Source organism: Osmerus mordax, chromosome 3, assembly GCF_038355195.1.
Source record: "Osmerus mordax isolate fOsmMor3 chromosome 3, fOsmMor3.pri, whole genome shotgun sequence".
Classification (NCBI taxonomy): Eukaryota; Metazoa; Chordata; class Actinopteri; order Osmeriformes; family Osmeridae; genus Osmerus; species Osmerus mordax.
The window spans coordinates 6303354-6322576 of record NC_090052.1 but is presented as its reverse complement, the minus strand read 5'-3'; the positions used below and the strand labels follow the sequence as shown (position 1 = coordinate 6322576).

The 19223-nt window shown below is 41.3% G+C and overlaps 1 protein-coding gene across 2 annotated transcripts in view; it reads right to left on the bottom strand.

Annotated features, from left to right (window-relative positions):
* The window catches only part of si:ch211-11k18.4 (uncharacterized), a 67491-nt gene extending 52607 nt beyond the window's left edge, over positions 1–14884 (bottom strand). For both annotated transcript variants that reach the window (XM_067230600.1, XM_067230608.1), the window contains exon 1: positions 14628–14884. In XM_067230600.1, coding sequence (XP_067086701.1) covers positions 14628–14745 — 118 coding nt within the window. In that variant the 5' untranslated portion in view covers positions 14746–14884. The remainder of the gene's footprint in view (positions 1–14627) is intronic.
* Positions 14885–19223: the final 4339 nt, after the last annotated feature.

Genomic DNA, 19223 nt, shown 5'->3' with positions numbered 1-19223 from the left:
ATGCAATGCAGATGTGCACACCGCCCCCTACCGAACAAGATGGATAGCTCGGTGAGCAGGGAGCTGAAGAAGAGCGGCTACTGACGTCACTCTGCTGCGCCGCTCAGAATGCTTTTTCGTTCATTTTGCATTTCTGCAAATGCATTTGAATTTGAATTGTGGTCACGATTTTACAGCCACGTTCTTAAAATGAAAATGCATTTCTGGAAATGCATTTGAATTTGAATTGTGGTTACGATTTTGCAGCCACGTTCTTAAAATGAAAATGCATTTCTGGAAATGCATTTGAATTTGAATTGTGGTCACGATTTTGCAGCCACGTTCTTAAAATGAAAATGCATTTCTGGAAATGCATTTTAATTTTCAAATTTTACATTTCAAATTGAATTTTGGTATCTATTTGCTGGGGCAAGTTTTGAAAATTAAATCTCAAATGTCTATTTCTTTTTCATTTTAATTAAGTGAAAGATTGAGCACTCTTGAAGAAAATTAAAATGCAAATAGGATGATTGATTACTAATTTCATTTATGAGTCAAATAATGCATCCACATTCTTAAAATGCAAATGCATTTCTGGAAATGCATTTTCATTTGAACTTTGGTAACAATTTGCTTCCATACACATGATTAGTTTCTCCATCTTGAACCTAAAACCTAGATTCTAGGTTAGAAATGTTGACAATGACCAACAGTTGCTACGTTACAAGAAACAAGGAACCAATCCGATTGGCCAACGCTCTTCACTGTTCAAACTTTTTTCTGTTTCTACATCTTTCCATTATTAATACATCAAATCAAATTCTTTCGCCAAGAAACATCACACAGACAAGGAATTCACTGTGGCAGGAAGGTGCACACATTAAACATATAAGAATCTTAAATAAGAAGTGTACAAGTCTAACTAATACTAAGGTTTAAGATTTAGAATTAAATAAAATGGCTCTAACATAACGCTTTAACATTTATGAAATTAAATAAGATACCCTTTTCATCACTCTTTTTTCTCCTTTTTCAACCGTGAGAAAATATTGCAATGCATAACAATGACAGATATACTTTTAACACTGTCTCACCATTTTGGTTTCAAAGCAACACTTTTTTTCACCTTCATACTGCTGACATACTTTTGTCTGCTATGATATTGATAACTGTTATGCAATATACTCTTCATCACTATATTTGCTCATTTTTCTAACTTCAAACTTTTCTGTTTCTCAATCTTTCATTCTTTAATACTTTTAACTAGTGGTGGGCCGTTATCGGCGTTAACGCAGCTCTTATCGGGCGATAAAAAAATATCGCCGTTAATCTATTCTCAAAGTTGGGTATGGAGCTGGGTCTGTACTACGCAAGCTATAATGACTTTCACCTTGATATTTTAGCGCGGATGTATACCTTGCCGAATTGCACTGTAGAGGGCGAGAACGAGTCTTTGAACCTGTGTGTATGCCTTGTGTATGAAATTATCACATCAAACGTAACGTACTAACATGGATGCAGCTATGAAGCCGCCTGGTTTGCTTCCGGGAAAATGTATTTTTAAGAAACTTCCCAATGGAAACCTCGACAAGACTAAGGTTGATTGCACCTTGTGCTATGCGGAATTAGTTTACTGTAGAAGTTCTTCCAGTCTCAAATACCACCTAAACGCAAAGCTTCCCTTAGCTAATGCGGAAGATGCCGGGCCAAGCACTGATGTAGCGCAGGGGAAGAGTTGTCGTCAAACTACTGTTTGAGTGCAACCGAGGAAAGCCCGTCAGCACAGCTCTATCAGCCAAGCTAACTAATCTAATAAACAGTTAATAAACACAAGTACATCTTATTGAACATAATTTATTTTCATCACCAATTATATAGAACAGCTTTCTCAAGCAGTTTGTGATGCATTTTGGAAACAGGAGATGAGCCCCTGGTCTAATGCGCCACCTGGCTTGAGAAACCCGTTCTCAAAGACTTACTTTTAGTCATTATTTGGGTAGCACACATATTCTGAATGCCTTCGGTGGAATTCAAATGAGCCATTTTAATCTAGATTAACGCCAAGATTACAGTGAGATTAATCTAGATTAAAAAAATTAATCTATGCCCACCACTACTTTTAACAATAAAAAATGTATGAAAGTCAATAAGATACTCTTTTCATCACTGTTTTTTCTCCATTTTCAATAGTAAGAAAATATCTCAATGCATAACAATGACAGATATACTTTTAACACTTTTTCTCACCATTTTGTTTTTAAAGCACATACCTCTTTAAATTTTTTTGTAAAACCTTCTTCACTATTCAAGCCATCAAAACAATCGTTTCAACTGCTTTCAGCAAACACACACATTTTCTTCAGGAAATGTACCTTTCTAGTTATTTTTATTATTCTTTTTGCCCCCCTAAAACTCAGTCAATATTCGGCCTACATAGACAACCTAGGTGTCAAAAGTTTCGTCTTGGTAGCGATTGAGTTGCTTCTATTGGGATTTACGTTCCGTTGCATGGTTTAGGCTCAAGTTAAGTTTTTGTGGCGAAAAGTGAAAATAACGGTGGCTAATTTGCTAGCCACAGTTACTAACGTCACTACGTCACGAAAACACGCGTGACTACCTTTGGCAGAACATTCGTTTCACATCTGTTAACTTGGGGGATAGCTAGGCTAACTATAGCTTTAGTGCAAGGCAGCTGCAGAAAAGCCACATGCAAAGAGGCCAGGGTGATAACTATTTACTCATTTTACTTTGGGATGTGAAACACAATTGTGAAATGTAATGTACAATATTAGCTGATATTATTAAGGAAGTAGGCCCACATCTACTTTCGGAAATGGTAGTCTACTATTTCACTGAAGCATTAGCATGACATTAGCCTCTGTTGCCCGGGCAACACATACTACAGTGGTCTATGATGCATCTGTTTTCAATCGTTCAAATAAACATTCCTCACAAATACATTTTCGTTGTAGGATTTATTATGACATTACATTACAAGTAAACGATTTGTTGGTGAAATTATAATTCCCTGTGGTTTCAAACCAGTGTTGCTCACTGCAACGCTGTAGCCTACGCGAGACACACTACAAAAACATCTACTGTACACAGCTGTTTAGAAAGTCAAACGGTGACAGAACATGTTCGGCACTCCCCTTACTTAAATCAAAAGTCTTTCAATAGGTGAAACTATCTGACTACTAACCTGAACTTCATTGCCACAGCCTAAACTTTGTCAATCTGTTCATGAAAATAATAAACCTAAACCGTACAACGGAACATTAAATCGAAGTCAACCAACGCAATCGCTACCAAGACGACAGCAGTAGTCTAGTACTGTAGTAGTAGAATTTACCGGGGCAGCTTCTCCACACAGGGCTATATCGCATTTTGCGTTGTAACTGACAATGATCGCTACCAGTGAGCTTTTTATGAATGAGGGATTTTCCACTAAATAAATGTCAAGCTTATTTAAGTTTTTGGGGGCATATTTTCAGTTAGCAGATGGTACTGTTTGAATCGCAATTCCATCTTCTACTGCCGGTAATGTCGTAGAATAATCTTCAAAGGGGGTTCTTTATTAATGAATGAATGCAATATGAGTAGGCTAAATGTCTGAAAATATCACGAGAAGGGAAAACTTAAAAGGACGTTTAAGTCATAGAGATTAGGTCAATTTTTACACCGGTCTGCCAAATGTATTCGTTTTGATTCAGCTATGAGGCTGCCTCTTGCAGGGGAAATGAGAAGACATCATATTTAATTCTACACTTCACTCGTATTTTCAGTTGTAAATGAGCAGCACAAAAAAAATGCTTTTAAATCTATGTAATCTTTATAAATAATAAGTATGCATTTTTATATCAAATATACAGATATATCAGTTGTAAAAATGTCATTCAAAAACGGACCCCTGTGCAACCGACGCAAGCAAGCACACCCTACAATTTCCCCAGAAATTGTACCCTCTAGTTTAAATTGCGTTTGTGTATTAAAGAGGTAGCCTATAGACATTAGGATCAGGATGACCAATGTGCCACGGATGATGCTGGCGGATAGGTTGAAGGGCCGGGTAACCCATGGCCACAAGTCTGGGAAAGGGCTCCTGTTATCTGACTAGGATGAAAAAGCCCTTGTACAGTATTGTCTCTACACCGCAGGCCATGGATTCCCTGTCACCAAGGCCCAACTCCTGGCATTTGCCACTGCCATTAGGTATGTTCAATATGACATATTCACCCCCCAAAATAATTATTGGAAAACAAATTAATATATTTATATTCTGTTAAAGGTGAAAGAGAGACCCTTCCGCCACCAATTTCCTCTGCAGGAGGGCATTGGTGTCACCATGGCATTTCTGAACTACTCGGACAGACCCTGCAAGAAAACAGGCTGAGGGAAAAACCCAGACAGATTTTTAACTGTGACGAGTCGGGGATGGGGTGCAAGCACACCTACAAACAGGCACCCGGCACCAGGGACAACATCACGGTGCTGGCGTGCCTGAACAAGGCTGGAGGCGACATACCACTTTTTGTCATTTATGGGAAGGGTTTCCCGGGGGGGGGCCTACACCACAGGAGCATCCCGAGGGACCTTATTTGGCAAGAGTCCCTCGGGGTACATAGACTCAGAACTGTCCAGGACCACTGTTACGGCTCCCACTCCTGCCTGTAGGGGGTGTGTGTTTTGTTTGTGCGTCTTGTCTGTAGGTGTTCCTGTGACGGTGCTGGTGATGACGTCGGAGTGCGCGCCCCAACGTCGAGATCCGGACCTGAAGCGGCGAAGCGGCTGTATTTGATCGGTCCTAACTGTCGTCATGCTTAAATGTGTTCTGTCTGGTGTAGGAAAAGGAGGGGAGTCGCGCTGAGCGGCAGTTGTTTTGTCCAGATGTGTAAGAGGAGAAGGGAGATAGTGTAGAGACCCTGGGTATACTCCTCAACACGTAGATAACCAATGTTATGTACAGTAGTTTAGGAGCAGTTCCAAAAAATCTTCTATCACGGTATGAGTCATTTTATATCACGGTTACGGTATAGTAATTGTTCTGTAAATTCAATTAAGAAATGGTACAAAATAACCGTACCATACTTCATCATCACACTCAATTATTTATTACACACACTTGAGTTAAAAACAAAAGACTCAAAGTTACGAGTACGAGCGTTCCGATTGGCTGATGCGCAGCCAATCGGAACCACATTCATGCCGATGCGAATTATATATTTGATGACTCATTCTGCAGGTAACCAATTCGATTTGTTGTTCAAGTTTTATGTCTTGTGCTGTACAATTATTGTTGTCAAATTACACTGGTGGCGTTGCTAGCATTCTTGATCTAGGATGACTAGTGAAGGCTAACTACTGAGAGTGAGGTCATGCCGGGAAATATCAAACTGAGGCTTTAAAGGGGTGATTGACTGGGTTTTTGGGGTATTTCACACTGTTCCTTAAGGTCTCCGAATAGGGTATGTAACATTGGTTGGGCTGAAAATGGCCCGGGTGCTGTTCTATGCCCCCTGATACATCCTCTGAAATTTTCCTGGGAAAAAACGTGAGGTTTTCTCCTTTTATGGTATGCTCATGAATATATAGATGAGCTGCACGCTGATTGGTTGGTTTACAACGAGTGAAGCTGTGGAGCAAAGACTCAACACGGCCAACACTCACTGAAAACAAGTAAGGTGGAGAATTGAAATAAAAACGTACAAATAAATCTATTGTGTCTACACAACACTGTTTAACAGATTGACTAGATATCATTTGAAATGATAACGTTAGTTGTTTCCACTTCTGTTGTCGAAGCAAACTGGATCGACTTAGGTGGGTAGAACGTTACAGCTTAGCAACCAAACTATATCGTGATTCAACTCAGCTTCAGTTAGCTAGCTCTATATCTTGCTGAAAAATAACCTGACAAAGATCTGGACAAACATGCATCATGAATTGTATATTTACATGTAACACAGGTTATTGGGTGTGCTCAAGCCTTCGGCGAGAGCACAACCTTTGTTCTCTCACATATATATTATTATTTTTATTTCTTTTTGCCCCCCTAAAACTCAGTCAATATTGGGCCTACATAGACAACGTAGGTGTCAAAAGTTTCGTCTTGGTAGCGATTGAGTTGCTTCTATTGGAATTTACGTTCCGTTGCATGGTTTAAGCGTAAGTTAAGTTTTTGTGGCGAAAAGTGAAGCTAACGGTGGCTAATTTGCTAGCCACAGTCACTGACGTTACTAACGTCACTGCGTCACTAACGTCACAAAAAACACGCGTGACTACCTTTGCCAGAACATTCGTTTAGCATCTGTTAACTTGGGGGATAGCTAAGCTAACTATAGCTTTACTGCAAGGCAGCTGCAGAAACGCCACAAGAGAAGAGGCCAGGGTGATAACTATTTACTCATTTTACTTTGTGATATGACACACAATTGTGATGTGTAATGTACAATATAAGCTGATATTATTAAGGAAGTACATCTACTTTCGGAAACAGTAGTCTACTATTTCACTGAAGTATTAGCATCATGACATTAGCCTGTGTTGCCCGGGCAACACATACTACAGTGGTCTATGATGTAGCGTTATCTGTTTTCAATCGTTAAAATAAACATTCCTCACATACACATTTTCGTTGTAGGATTTATTATGACATTAGAAAACGATTTGTTGGTGAAATTACCATTACCTGTGGTTTCAAACCAGTGTAGCTCACTGCAACGCTGTAGCTTACGCAAGACACACTACAAAAACATCTAGCTACAGTACACAGCTGTTTAGGAAGTCAAACGGCGACAGAAAATGTTCGGCACTCCCCTTACTTAAATCAAAAGTCTATCTAACTACTAACCTGAACTTCATTGCCACAGCCTAAACGTTGTCAATCTGTTCATGAAAATAATTAATTTCAGCCTAAACCGTACAACGGAACGTTAAATCCAATTCAACCAACGCAATCGCTACCAAGACGAACACAGCAGTAGTCTAGTACTGTACCGTAGTAGTACAATTTACCGGGGCAGCTTCTCCACACAGGGCTATATCGCATTTTGCGTTGTTACTGACCATGATCGCTACCAGTGAGCTTTTTATGAATGAGCAATTTTCCACTAAATAAATGTCAAGCTTATTTACGTTTTGGGGGGCATATTTTCAGTTAGCAGATGGTACCGTTTGAATCGCGATTCCATCTTCTACTGCCGGGTAACGTCGTAGAATAATCTTCAAAGGGGTTGTTTATTCATGAATGAATGCAATATGAGTAGGCTAAATGCCTGAAAATATGAAAAGAGAAAAACTTAAAATGACGTTTAAATCATAGAGATTAGGTCAATTTTTACACCGGTCTGCAATAATGTCACGAAAACACGCGTGACTACCTTTGGCAGAACATTCGTTTCGCATCTGTTAACTTGGGGGATAGCTAGGCTAACTATAGCTTTACTGCAAGGCAGCTGCAGAAACGCCACAAGAAAAGAGGCCAGGGTGATAACTATTTACTCATTTTACTTTGTGATATGACACACAATTGTGATGTGTAATGTACAATATAAGCTGATATTATTAAGGAAGTACATCTACTTTCGGAAACAGTAGTCTACTATTTCACTGAAGTATTAGCATCATGACATTAGCCTGTGTTGCCCGGGCAACACATACTACAGTGGTCTATGATGCATCTGTTTTCAATCGTTAAAATAAACATTCCTCACATATACATTTTCGTTATATGATTTATTCTGACATTAGTAAACGATTTGTTGGTGAAATTACCATTACCTGTGGTTTCAAACCAGTGTAGCTCACTGCAACGCTGTAGCCTACCCGAGACACTAGTGTGAGTAGCTAACAAAAACTCCTCAGCTGTTCAAGTCAAACGGTGACAGAACATGTTCGGCACTCCCCTTACTCAAAAGTCTTTCAATAGTTGAAACAATCTGACTACTAACCTGAACTTCATTGCCACAGCCTAAACTTTGTCAATCTGTTCATGAAAATAATTAATTTCAGCCTAAACCGTACAACGGAACGTTAAATCGAATTCAACCAACGCAATCGCTACCAAGACGAACACAGCAGTAGTCTAGTACTGTACTGTAGTAGTACAATTTACCGGGGCAGCTTCTCCACACAGGGCTATATCGCATTTTGCGTTGTTACTGACAATGATCGCTACCAGTGAGCTTTTTATGAATGAGCGATTTTCCACTAAATAAATGTCAAGCTTATTTACTTTTTTGGGGGCATATTTTCAGTTAGCAGATGGTACTGTTTGAATCGCGATTCTATCTTCTGCCGGTAAAGTCGTAGAATAATCTTCAAAGGGGGTTCTTTATTAATGAATGAATGCAATATGAGTAGGCTAAATGCCTGAAAATATCACGAGAAGGGACAACTTAAAAGGACGTTTAAGTCATAGAGATTAGGTCAATTTTTACACCGGTCTGCCAAATGTATTCGTTTTGATTCAGCCTGTCAGCTGCCTCTTGCAGGGGAAATGAGAAGACATCATATTTCATTCTACACTTCACTCGTATTTTGAGTTGTAAATGAGCAGCAAAAAAAAGATGCTTTTAAATCTATGTAATCTTTATAAATAATAAGTAGGCCCGATGCATTTTTATATAAAATATACAGACCCCTGTGCAACCGACGCAAGCAAGCACACCCTACAATTTCCCCAGAAATTGTATCCTCTCTAGTTTATTCTAATGAAACAGTCAGGAACATGAAATAACGTTATCTCCATTGCCAATAAACTAGGCTAAATCATCACACATTCTACCTATGCTCTTGCGTTAGCAAGCTAAACTAGTTTACATGCCTACAGTCTAGGTGTTTTTGCTATCTAGCTGTTCTTGCATTCCTTGCAAATCAGCGTTAATAAAAAGAAGATGAGCTAGAGTCGAGCTAACATTGACTCGACTTGGAGCCCCGTTGGGACGTCACAGCAGGGAAATTTCCAAGAACTACTGTTTCACAGCAAAAAAAAATTATTGTGAGATTTACATAGGAAAGAGGTGTCAATGGACTTTGAGGTTCACTGTATGTCCATTTTACCCACTGAACTGTCGTTATTCAACTGTGACAAGGTAAATTTGGTTCTGCAATCAATCGCCCCTTTAACCTATCGACCGAGCTTTAACGAGGTTGATATGCCGAAACCGAAGTTAGATATGGATCAGTGGCAATTACTATACCGTGATACATACCGTAACCGTGATATAAAATTACTCATACCGTGATAGAAGATTTTGGCCATATCGCCCACCCCTAATGTGTATTGACAGGGAGAGCCTAACCTGTCAGCTGTATCAGAGAATGTCTAATATGGGGAGAACTGCCACTCTCAGGAAACTTCCGGCTTCTGAACTGGTTGCAGTTCCACTAGTTCCATATGAGGGCGCTAACGGTCGAGTGCAGAATGAATGGAGGGGTCTATGGAGCTATACCCCTCAAAATCCACGTTTCTCAGGATATCATTTTTTGACTAGTAATTTGAATGCTGAATTCGAAAGGGGAGGCAAGAAATACACACTGCTGGGTTTTAGATTTTTTTGTTCTAAAAAGCCTTGTAAAATGTCGATGACGTCATACACATTGTAAGGCCAGAGATACTGCATTACAGCAAGCTCTGGTCACTTCCTTTTTTTCTCTCGGACATCGTTGCATAGCGATATTGTCTCTGCCTAGCTTGATTGTATTCTCCATGTGTGCCCTTGTGCACTTGTTTTGTTTTCTCAGATAAATGTTTAATGTCCTTAACTCCTGTAACAGTCCATGCTGTATCTGTTCCGAATGTTTTAAAAAGCAAGCATGGGAAGCAAAATAAGGCATTGACATGACTGCATCCAGCTAGCCAGGCCTTTCTGTCGTAGCTTACCAATCGTGGGAGAAACCTCTCGTGTATGATTTAGATCTACCCTTTTCGCTCGCCTGTTGTGTAATTTCGATGTCAGATTGATCTGACAAACTCTTATATTTGTTTTCTCCACTAAAGTTCTCTTCTCAAAAGGATTTTGGAGAGGATATCTGACAGAATTTGAGAACGGCTGAAGTCCGGTCTGGAGTCATTCATTTTCAATAACGTAAAGTAAGCCCTACAGTTGCAAGATAATTTCTATACTGTAACTCTTTGCTTGGGGCGATTTTTTCAGCGCCCTTGAGGCATCATTTTTGAGGACGCTGATTGGCTAAATATGTGTTTCTTGTTAGCAACGGTCAGCAATTCACCCATCGCCAGCAGGTTGGTAGGCGTTTCGATGGGCGATTTATCTAGCTCCCCAGATGTCCAGCATGAAGTAAATTTATCCCAAAACAGAATTTTATTATATACGTCGCTCTGGATAAGTGTCTGCTAAATGACTAAATGTAATATACACACACAAAACACGTTATTGTGTATTTTTAACACATTCATGCTTAAAATTAGTTGTTATTGTTTAGAAAATATATTACATGAAAAACAAATCTAAAACAATTTTCACCAGGGAGGGCGGCGCCCTAGTGCCCTCTATTGACCAGCCGCCACTGTTCAAATTACTAGACAAAAAAAAATGATATCCTAAGAAAAGTGTTTGAGGGGTATAGCTCCATAGACCTCAGGAGTCAGGTGGCTGAGCGGTTAAGGAATCGGGCTAGTAATCAGAAGGTTGCTGGTTCGATCCCCGGCTCTGCAAATGACGTTGTGTCCTTGGGCAAGGCACTTCACCCTACTTGCCTCGGGGGAATGTCCCTGTACTTACTGTAAGTCGCTCTGGATAAGAGCGTCTGCTAAATGACCTAAATGTAAACCTCCATTCATTCTGCACTCGCCCGTTAGCGCGCTCATATGGAACTAGAGTGGAACTGCAACCAGTTCAGAACCCGGAAGTTTCCCAAGAGTGGCAGTTCTCCCCTATTAAACATTCTCTGATCACACTAACATTCAGTGTATTAATATTTTCACACGTACAATGTACATGTTCACATTGTGAGAGGGGCTAGCCCCACATTTCACACTTAGCCTATGGCTTACTACTGCAAACTCGAATCAACAGAATGCAGTCTGAAGCAGCAAGGCAGGGACCAATGAACATGAAATAAAATCCTAACACAAATGATATGCAATTTAGGAATATGCTATATTTCATAGATAATAAAATATAGGAAGAAATAAAAATAAAATAATTTTTTTGTAGTTCTTTCTTTTGACAACAGGGTGACCACCATGGTGACCATGCGCTGTAAGCCTGCTGTGAGGACATCGAAACAGTGGACCAGTGAAGCTATGGAGGATCTGCGGGTGTGCTTGGACTGCACTGACTGGGACATGTTCACGACTGCTACCAATAGTCTGGATGAGCTCACAGAGGCTGTGACATTATACATCAGCTTCTGTGAGGACTGCTGTATACCAACACGCACCAGGGTGACGACAAACCCTGGTTTACAGCTAAACTCAGAAGGTTGAGGTCAGCGAAAGAGGCCGCGTTTAGGAGTGGGGACAAAGACTGTTTCAAGGAGTCGAAGAACAGGTTTAGCAAGGCGGTGAGGGAGGCTAAACGACTGTACTCGGAGAGATTAAAACACCAATTCTCTGCAAACGACTCTGCTTCTGTCTGGAGAGGGCTCAGGCAGATTACCAACTTCAAGCCCAGAGCCCCCCACTCAACTAACGACTCCTGCCTGGCCAACGACCTGAATGAGTTCTACTGCAGATTTGAAAGACAATTGGACAGTCCTGAACTACCCCTTCCCACCCAGGAGGCCTCCCACCTCCACCCCTCTACAGTGACGACTCTCTCCATTCAGGAGGGTGAAGTTAACAGACTTTTCAAGAGGCAGAATCCCCGCAAAGCAGCTGGGCCGGACTCTGCCTCTCCAGCCACCCTCAAGCACTGCGCTGACCAGCTGTCTCCGGTGTTTACCTACATCTTTAACACCTCCCTTGAGACATGCCATTTGCCAGCCTGTCTCAAGTCCTCCACCATCATCCCTGTGCCCAAAAAGCCAAGGCCAACAAGACATAATCGGTGCGTTCGACATGGACTGCGGCTGCATGAAACGACCGCCGAGAGTAGCCGCTTGCAGTCGGGGAGGAGTTGAAAACGGCTCTGTAAAGTCGGACATTCCAGCTTCTCGTGGTTTGCTGCGTTGACGTCAGTCATGGCCGATCAAGGGCTGTTTGCTTACTTTACTTTATTTATAATTAAACTTAGTCTTTCTGTTAGTGAAGAGGCGGACTAAAACCCTTTCTTCAACAATTTTTTTATTAAATTAAACAGTTTGGTCCGGATTTGAGCGTTGGCGAAACTGAAGGTGTCAGAATAATTACAAAACACGCGTCAAAGTTGTCGTGTGTGAGTCTGGCAAATCATGAAATAGCTGTGTTGTCATTAGAACCCTTGCAGTTGCTCTTGAGAAAATGCGCTCAGCTACACAGCCGGCAGTTCTCGAATCGATCTCACAGTACTTTGATGGCTACGTCACAGTGACCTAGCCTCGGCGCCATTTCAAGTCGGACAAAAAGTCTAACCAGAATTCACTGTTTCAAGTCAGCCGCCTGCAGCCGGCTGAAGCGCTGCATGAAGTCAGTCCATGTCGAACGCACCTAATGACTACAGACCCGTCGCCCTGACCTCTGTGGTAATGAAGTCTTTCGAGCGCCTGGTGCTGGCACACCTTAAATCCATCACAGACCCTCTACTGGACCCCCTGCAGTTTGCCTACAGAGCCAACAGGTCTGTGGATGATGCAGTTAACATGGCCCTCCACTTCACCCTACAGCACCTGGACTCCCCGCATCCTATGCCAGGATCCTGTTTGTGGACTTCAGCTCTGCCTTCAATACCATCATCCCCGCCCTGCTTCAGGACAAGCTCTCCCAGCTGAACGTGCCTGATTCCACCTGCAGGTGGATCACAGACTTCCTGTCTGACAGGAAGCAGTGCGTTAAGCTGGGAACACAAGTCTCTGACTCCCGGTCCATCAGCACTGGATCACCCCAGGGCTGTGTCCTTTCTCCTCTGCTCTTCTCCCTGTACACCTACAGCTGCACCTCTAGTCATCCGTCCATCAAACTCCTGAAGTTTGCGGACGACACCACCCCCATTGGGCTCATCTCTGGTGGAGACGAATCTGATTATAGGTGGGAAACGGCCAACCTGGTGACCTGGTGCAGCCAGAACCACCTAGAGCTCAATGCTCTTAAGACAGTGGAGATGGTTGTGGACTTCAGGAAGAACACAGCCCCACTCACCCCCATCACCCTGTGTGACTCCCCAGTCAGTACTGTGGAGTCCTTCCGCTTCCTGGGCACTATCCTCTCCCAGGACCTCAAGTGGGAACTGAACATCAGCTCCCTCACCAAGAAAGCACAACAGAGGATGTACTTCCTACGGCAGCTGAAGAAATTCAACCTGCCAAAGACAATGATGGTGCACTTCTACAAAGCCATCATTGAGTCCATCCTCACCTCCTCCATTAACATCTGGTACGCTGCTGCCACTGCCAAGGACAAGAGCAGGCTGCAGCGTATCATCCGCACTGCTGAGAAGGTGATTGGCTGCAATCTGCCTGCCATCGAGGACCTGCACACCTCGAGGACCCTGAGACGAGCGAGGAAGATTGTGGCCCACCCTGGTCACTCCCTGCCGGCAGAAGGCTGCGGTCCATCAGGACCAATACCACACGCCACAAAAACAGTTTCTTCCCTTCCGCTGTTGGCCTCTTCAACAAGGCCAAGGGTTCACACTGACTTCATGACTCAATGCCCTTAAAACACACTGCTTTTGCACTGCACAATACAATCTTGTACCATTTGTATTTCTTGTAATATATATAGCGTTTTTTATATTGTAAATTACTGCAACTTATTTTATTTTATAGTTTATTTTAATCTAATTCCAGTTAATATTGCTAGTTATGTACCCTTAGTATAGTTAGTCCTAATATTTAAATTTTAGATTCCTATATGTTTAATGGTTGCACCTTCCTGCCAAAGCAAATTCCTTGTCTGTGCAAACTTTCATGGCGAATAAAACCAATTCTGATTCTGATCAAACAAACCAAATGTGGGACGATTACTAAGTTTGTGTGGGACATGTTACCAACACTAAAACATAACCTGAAACTGTTATAAAATGTCTATCTAACTTAATAAAAACATTTGTATTACGCATTGTTCTTTAGTACCTTCCAGAATACACCATTACATCACAATGTTCACCACTCCACATTTTGATTGACAGCCGTCACAACCTATAGTGACCGTGTTTCAGTGGACACGCACCGTAACTAGTCAGCCACTGTTCTAAGCCGGCTAGCCTATTCATGCGTAGTTTAACTGAAGTAGCCTAGTAATGGTCGATCTACAGCCGTGTAAAGGGATCCATTATCGACCGTTCAAACCCTGAAACCAAGCCAACGGAAAGACTAGCACTAACGACCTTCTTTGTATTTTGCTAGCCAGCTAAAATCAGTGACCTACCCGGTAGTTACCGATGCCAATAAATGCAATTTGCCAGTTAATGTAAACTAAGCTAACCCCTAGTGACCAGCTAGCAAAGTAGGCTAAACGTAATTGGAGTTAATCATAATAGCTTGGCTAAGTCCTTAGTCTTAAAATTATATAGCTCTAGTTATAGTTATGAAGACATTCAACTCACCACTATCAGCATCGACATACAGCTGATGACAATCTCGCAAAATCCGCTCATCACAAGACACACTGCCTGATACCGAGTCGGCATTTGCTGCACTTCGGCTTTTGATTTTCCCTGACATTGCGAATCGCTACCTAAGACAATATTAACTTATTCTTATTATTTGCTGTTGCTATCAGTTTCCCAAAAATGATATGAACAAGGAACTGTTCAAGATCCTTTAGTCCCCGTCAAAGTTTGAATAAACCCGGTTTGTTCAACAAGAGCGTCGGCCACGTCGTCAACTAACCGGCAAGGCGTAGATTTCTGGGTAATATAGTTTCAAGAAGGGTGCCGATCCCACCCATAGACTGTATGATCCCACGCCAGAGCCACGTTGAGAGTATAGAAAGAGTATAGCAGATAACAGGCGAAGCTCTGGTGTTTTTGACAACCGCCACTAGATGGCGCAAAGGTAGCGATGCCGCCATTTTGGACTGAGTTAGTCAAAGAGCGCTTACGACTTCTATAGACCTTTTTTGTAACGTACAAAATAACAGATCAGTTTAGAACGCAAGGCCCGGAACTACATCCGGCTAGCGCGTTTCCTACATTATCGCTAGCTACTTTACGATCGAGTTAACATGACTAGTGAAGGATTCATAACTCTATGTGTCTATTCCAATATGTAATGATGGTATTCAATGACACAAATCTGTGTTCTAGAAAGAGTGGTCTGGAGTCGCAGAGGTCCGATAATATCAGCTTTAATGCAGCAGTTGGAAATCAACAAGTACAGAGCTCTGAGGTTGTCTACGTTTCCCTACCCGCAACAGAGTTTGGGCTGGTTCACGAAGTCCAACTGGCTATTTTTCCCTCCCCAGCATATATTTATACAGTGCAATTGAAACACAAGTATTAAAAAAGGGTTGAGCTTGTTCTCTCGTGCATCAGGGAGTTGTTCTTGCCTACGCGTCCCACCTGCTCGGGTGCCGTCTCCACCCGGTTTCAAGGTTGTTTCTGAAAATGAAGAGATAGAGACACAAAGAACAGCCTGCTTCCCACACCCAGTGTGAGACCCAATGTTTAAGCCTGAGCACACTTCTAAGTTCATAACTTTAATAAGCACAATGCATAACTTTAATGAGGACAATATATTCTTTACTAGCGCATATTACCATCAATTAACTGGCTGTGGATAGCAGCGATACATCGAATAGTGTCCCCTAACCGACCCACTGGATCAGAACTATTTTAGGCTATAATTAATTTAGGCTGATCTGAAATTGATAGCCTAAGGTAGAGCTAGACCTAATCTACCCCGATGTCTACTGTACCACTATTTCAAATAGTAGCTACATTAGCCTACCAAATAGTTCAAGCCAATCAGTGCTGATTTTATGGTTAAGATACTTCACACAATCAAGTGTGATAAACCTTGTGGGTTTGATAATATTGACGGCATACTGCTTCAGTTATCAGCTAAATCAATTGCTAAGCCTGTAGGCCATATTTTTTATTTATGTTTTAAGGAATGTGCTTATCCTGATTTGTGGAAAATTGCAAAGGTTACTCCTCTATCAAAAAACAGTAGGGAGCCATTTATAGGTTCAAACAGTCGGCCTATCAGCATCTTACCTGTCTTGAGTAAACTTTTGGAGGGAATTATATTTAAGCAGATCCAGCAATATCTTGCAGAAAACAACATTAACTCAGATATACAGCATGCATACAAAGCAGGTTACTCTACAAGCACTGCACTGACATGTCTTACTGACGAGTGGTTCAAACAGATTGACATGAAGTCAGTTGTTGGGGTGGTGCTCTTGGATTTCAGCGCAGCCTTTGATATCATAGATCATGAGCTACTACTCATGAAACTGTCGGCGTATGGATTCAAAGATTCCGCTATTGATTTATTGAAGGGCTATTTAGTGAACAGAAAACAATGTGTTATGTTCAATGGCTCCCTTTCAAATATTGAGACACTTCAGTGTGGAGTTCCTCAGGGAAGCTGCCTTGGCCCCCTTCTCTATTCTATTTTTGTAAATGACATGCCATATGTATTAAAAATTGCAGGAATGGGGATTTATGCGGATGACACGACTATGTATGTATCGTCAGAGAGCATTGAACATATTAATGAGGTGCTTCAACTAGAGTTAACGCTTGTTTCTGAATGGATCATGGAAAATAAGCTGAAGTTGAATGTCCAAAAAACTAAATGTATGGTAATAGGCTCTAAATATGCTCTCAGGACAGAGAAGAAATTAAGCCTCTCTTTAAAGGGTGCTGCTATGGAACAGGTTAAAGAAGTTAAACTGTTGGGTGTCACTATTGACGAAACACTGTCATGGTCCACTCAGATTAATAATACAGTGGTGAGAATGATTAATGGTATCTATGCCATTAGAAGGAGTGCTCATCTGATAACTAACACAACAATTAGACTAGTCATACAATCTCTAGTTCTGTCAAATCTGGACTACTGTCCTGTGATTTGGTCTAGTGCATCAAAGCAAGAACTCAATAAACTCCAGCTTGCTCAGAACAGAGCGGCAAGACTGGCACTTCACTGCTCTGTTAGAAGTAGTGTGGAGGTTATGCATGCCAGGCTGTCATGGATGAGGGTGGATGAAAGACTGGCATGTAGCCTTATTCTGTTTTTAAATAATGTGTATTCCTCACAGAAACCTGTCAGTTTGTATTTACAGCTATCACCTGCAAATGAGAGACATGGTTATAATACTAGACAGGCAATAAGTGGTCACTTTACTTTTCCTCTACCCAGAACCAATGCACTTAAGAAAACAGTAATGTACAGAGCCATTGCATATTGGAATGTGCTCCCCTCATATGTGACTCTAACACGAAATAAATGTGATTTCAAAAGGAAACTTAAGGCAGCTATAATTAGAAAGGAAATTATAGTAGATTACATTATTATTTTAGGTATTTAAGGGATTTCAGGTATTATTTTACTTTTAATGTAAAGTTATGTTAAGTCTGTGTTTTTGTGATAATTGATCATGCTGTACTGCATTTTATGTATTCATATTGTATTGTAATATTTTTTGCCTGGACCCCAGGAAGAATAGTCTCCACCATGGTGTAGACTAATGGGGATCCTTAATAAATAAATAAATAAATAAAATAGTATTTGGTAGTGTGTTTACAGTCAGTAAAGAGGTTATTGGAGCCTATAAAAGTATGATGCCTACAACTATTTTTTTAATGGTTGGTTACTTGGTTGTGAAAGGCTACAGTGCAACTACATAATAGTCAACATTACCATTCAAATATGTACACGTTATACACATGTTATTTTAGTCTCTGCTATGATGAGTGTAAAAGGTGAAACAACAAAGGTAACGCCTTTGTCTACACTGTGCCGTCTTGGGCTTGCACCTAGCATCTTCAATTTCATAATGGTTGGGTGTGATGCAAGGGGATTACATTTACATTTACATTTAGTCATTTAGCAGACGCTCTTATCCAGAGCGACTTACAGTAAGTACAGGGACATTCCCCCGAGGCAAGTAGGGTGAAGTGCCTTGCCCAAGGACACAACGTCAGTTGGCTTGACAGGGAATCGAACTGGCAACCTTCGGATAACTAGCCCGATTCCCTCACCGCTCAGCCACCTGACTCCCAGGATGTATTGCATGCTCCGATAGGGAGTCGTGATGTAGGCTACAGCTTCCCAGCTGATAGGAGAAAGAGGTGGTTTCCTTAAGTCAACAGGAGCAAACTCAATAACGACCACAATTAAAAGCATAGTAATGACAAAAATACAGTGGTTTAAATATAAGACAGCCCACTCCATCACATTTTCCCTCATCCAGAAATCTCTCATCCAGTGGTCCCCCTTCCAGCTCTCTCATCCAGTGGTCTGACTTCCACCTCCAAGGCACTGGGCCTCTGTTCAGCTCACGTCAACCTCAGTAGCAATGCCAGACTGCAAGGGCCATAGACACACACCACATAAACAGACAGTAAGCTGTAATGATCATCACATGATGGACTGAATGTTGCAATGGACTCTAACTCATAGTTTGCTTAGTAAACATTCACTTTATGAATAGATTAACGATGTTGTACTCTGTTCTTTGATGGTCCCTTGACACTGTGTATAATCTCATCCAATTTCTTACTGTACCAACTCCCATATTATTGGTGCAAAGCGACCAGTTATGGACTAATAATTAAATACAGCTTTCCTCTCACACAAACATGTTTGTAAGCATTAGTTTGTCAATAAATATAAATAGTGCACTAAATTAGCTAGCTACACTTAACATTACATAAACAGGTCATCACTCACTTCGTAGCAGATTTGTTTTTGCTACGTTCTGGCTTCTACATTTCTAGCTAGCATCAAAAAATCTCGGCACTTTAAGTACTAGATGCCAGAAAATGGGCCAAGAATTTACCTTCTTACCTTGGCACAGCTCCATCATACAGTACAGTGCAACTGTTCCTCAACAACAATGCTGCTGTGTTTGAAACTAATGATGCTAGGTCGCTCTAGTTCTACTGTACCAACCTACAGTACTGTTATAAATGTGGGTTTGTTCGTGGAGCAGGAAATTACTGCCAAGTATGTCAGGCTGGAAGAAC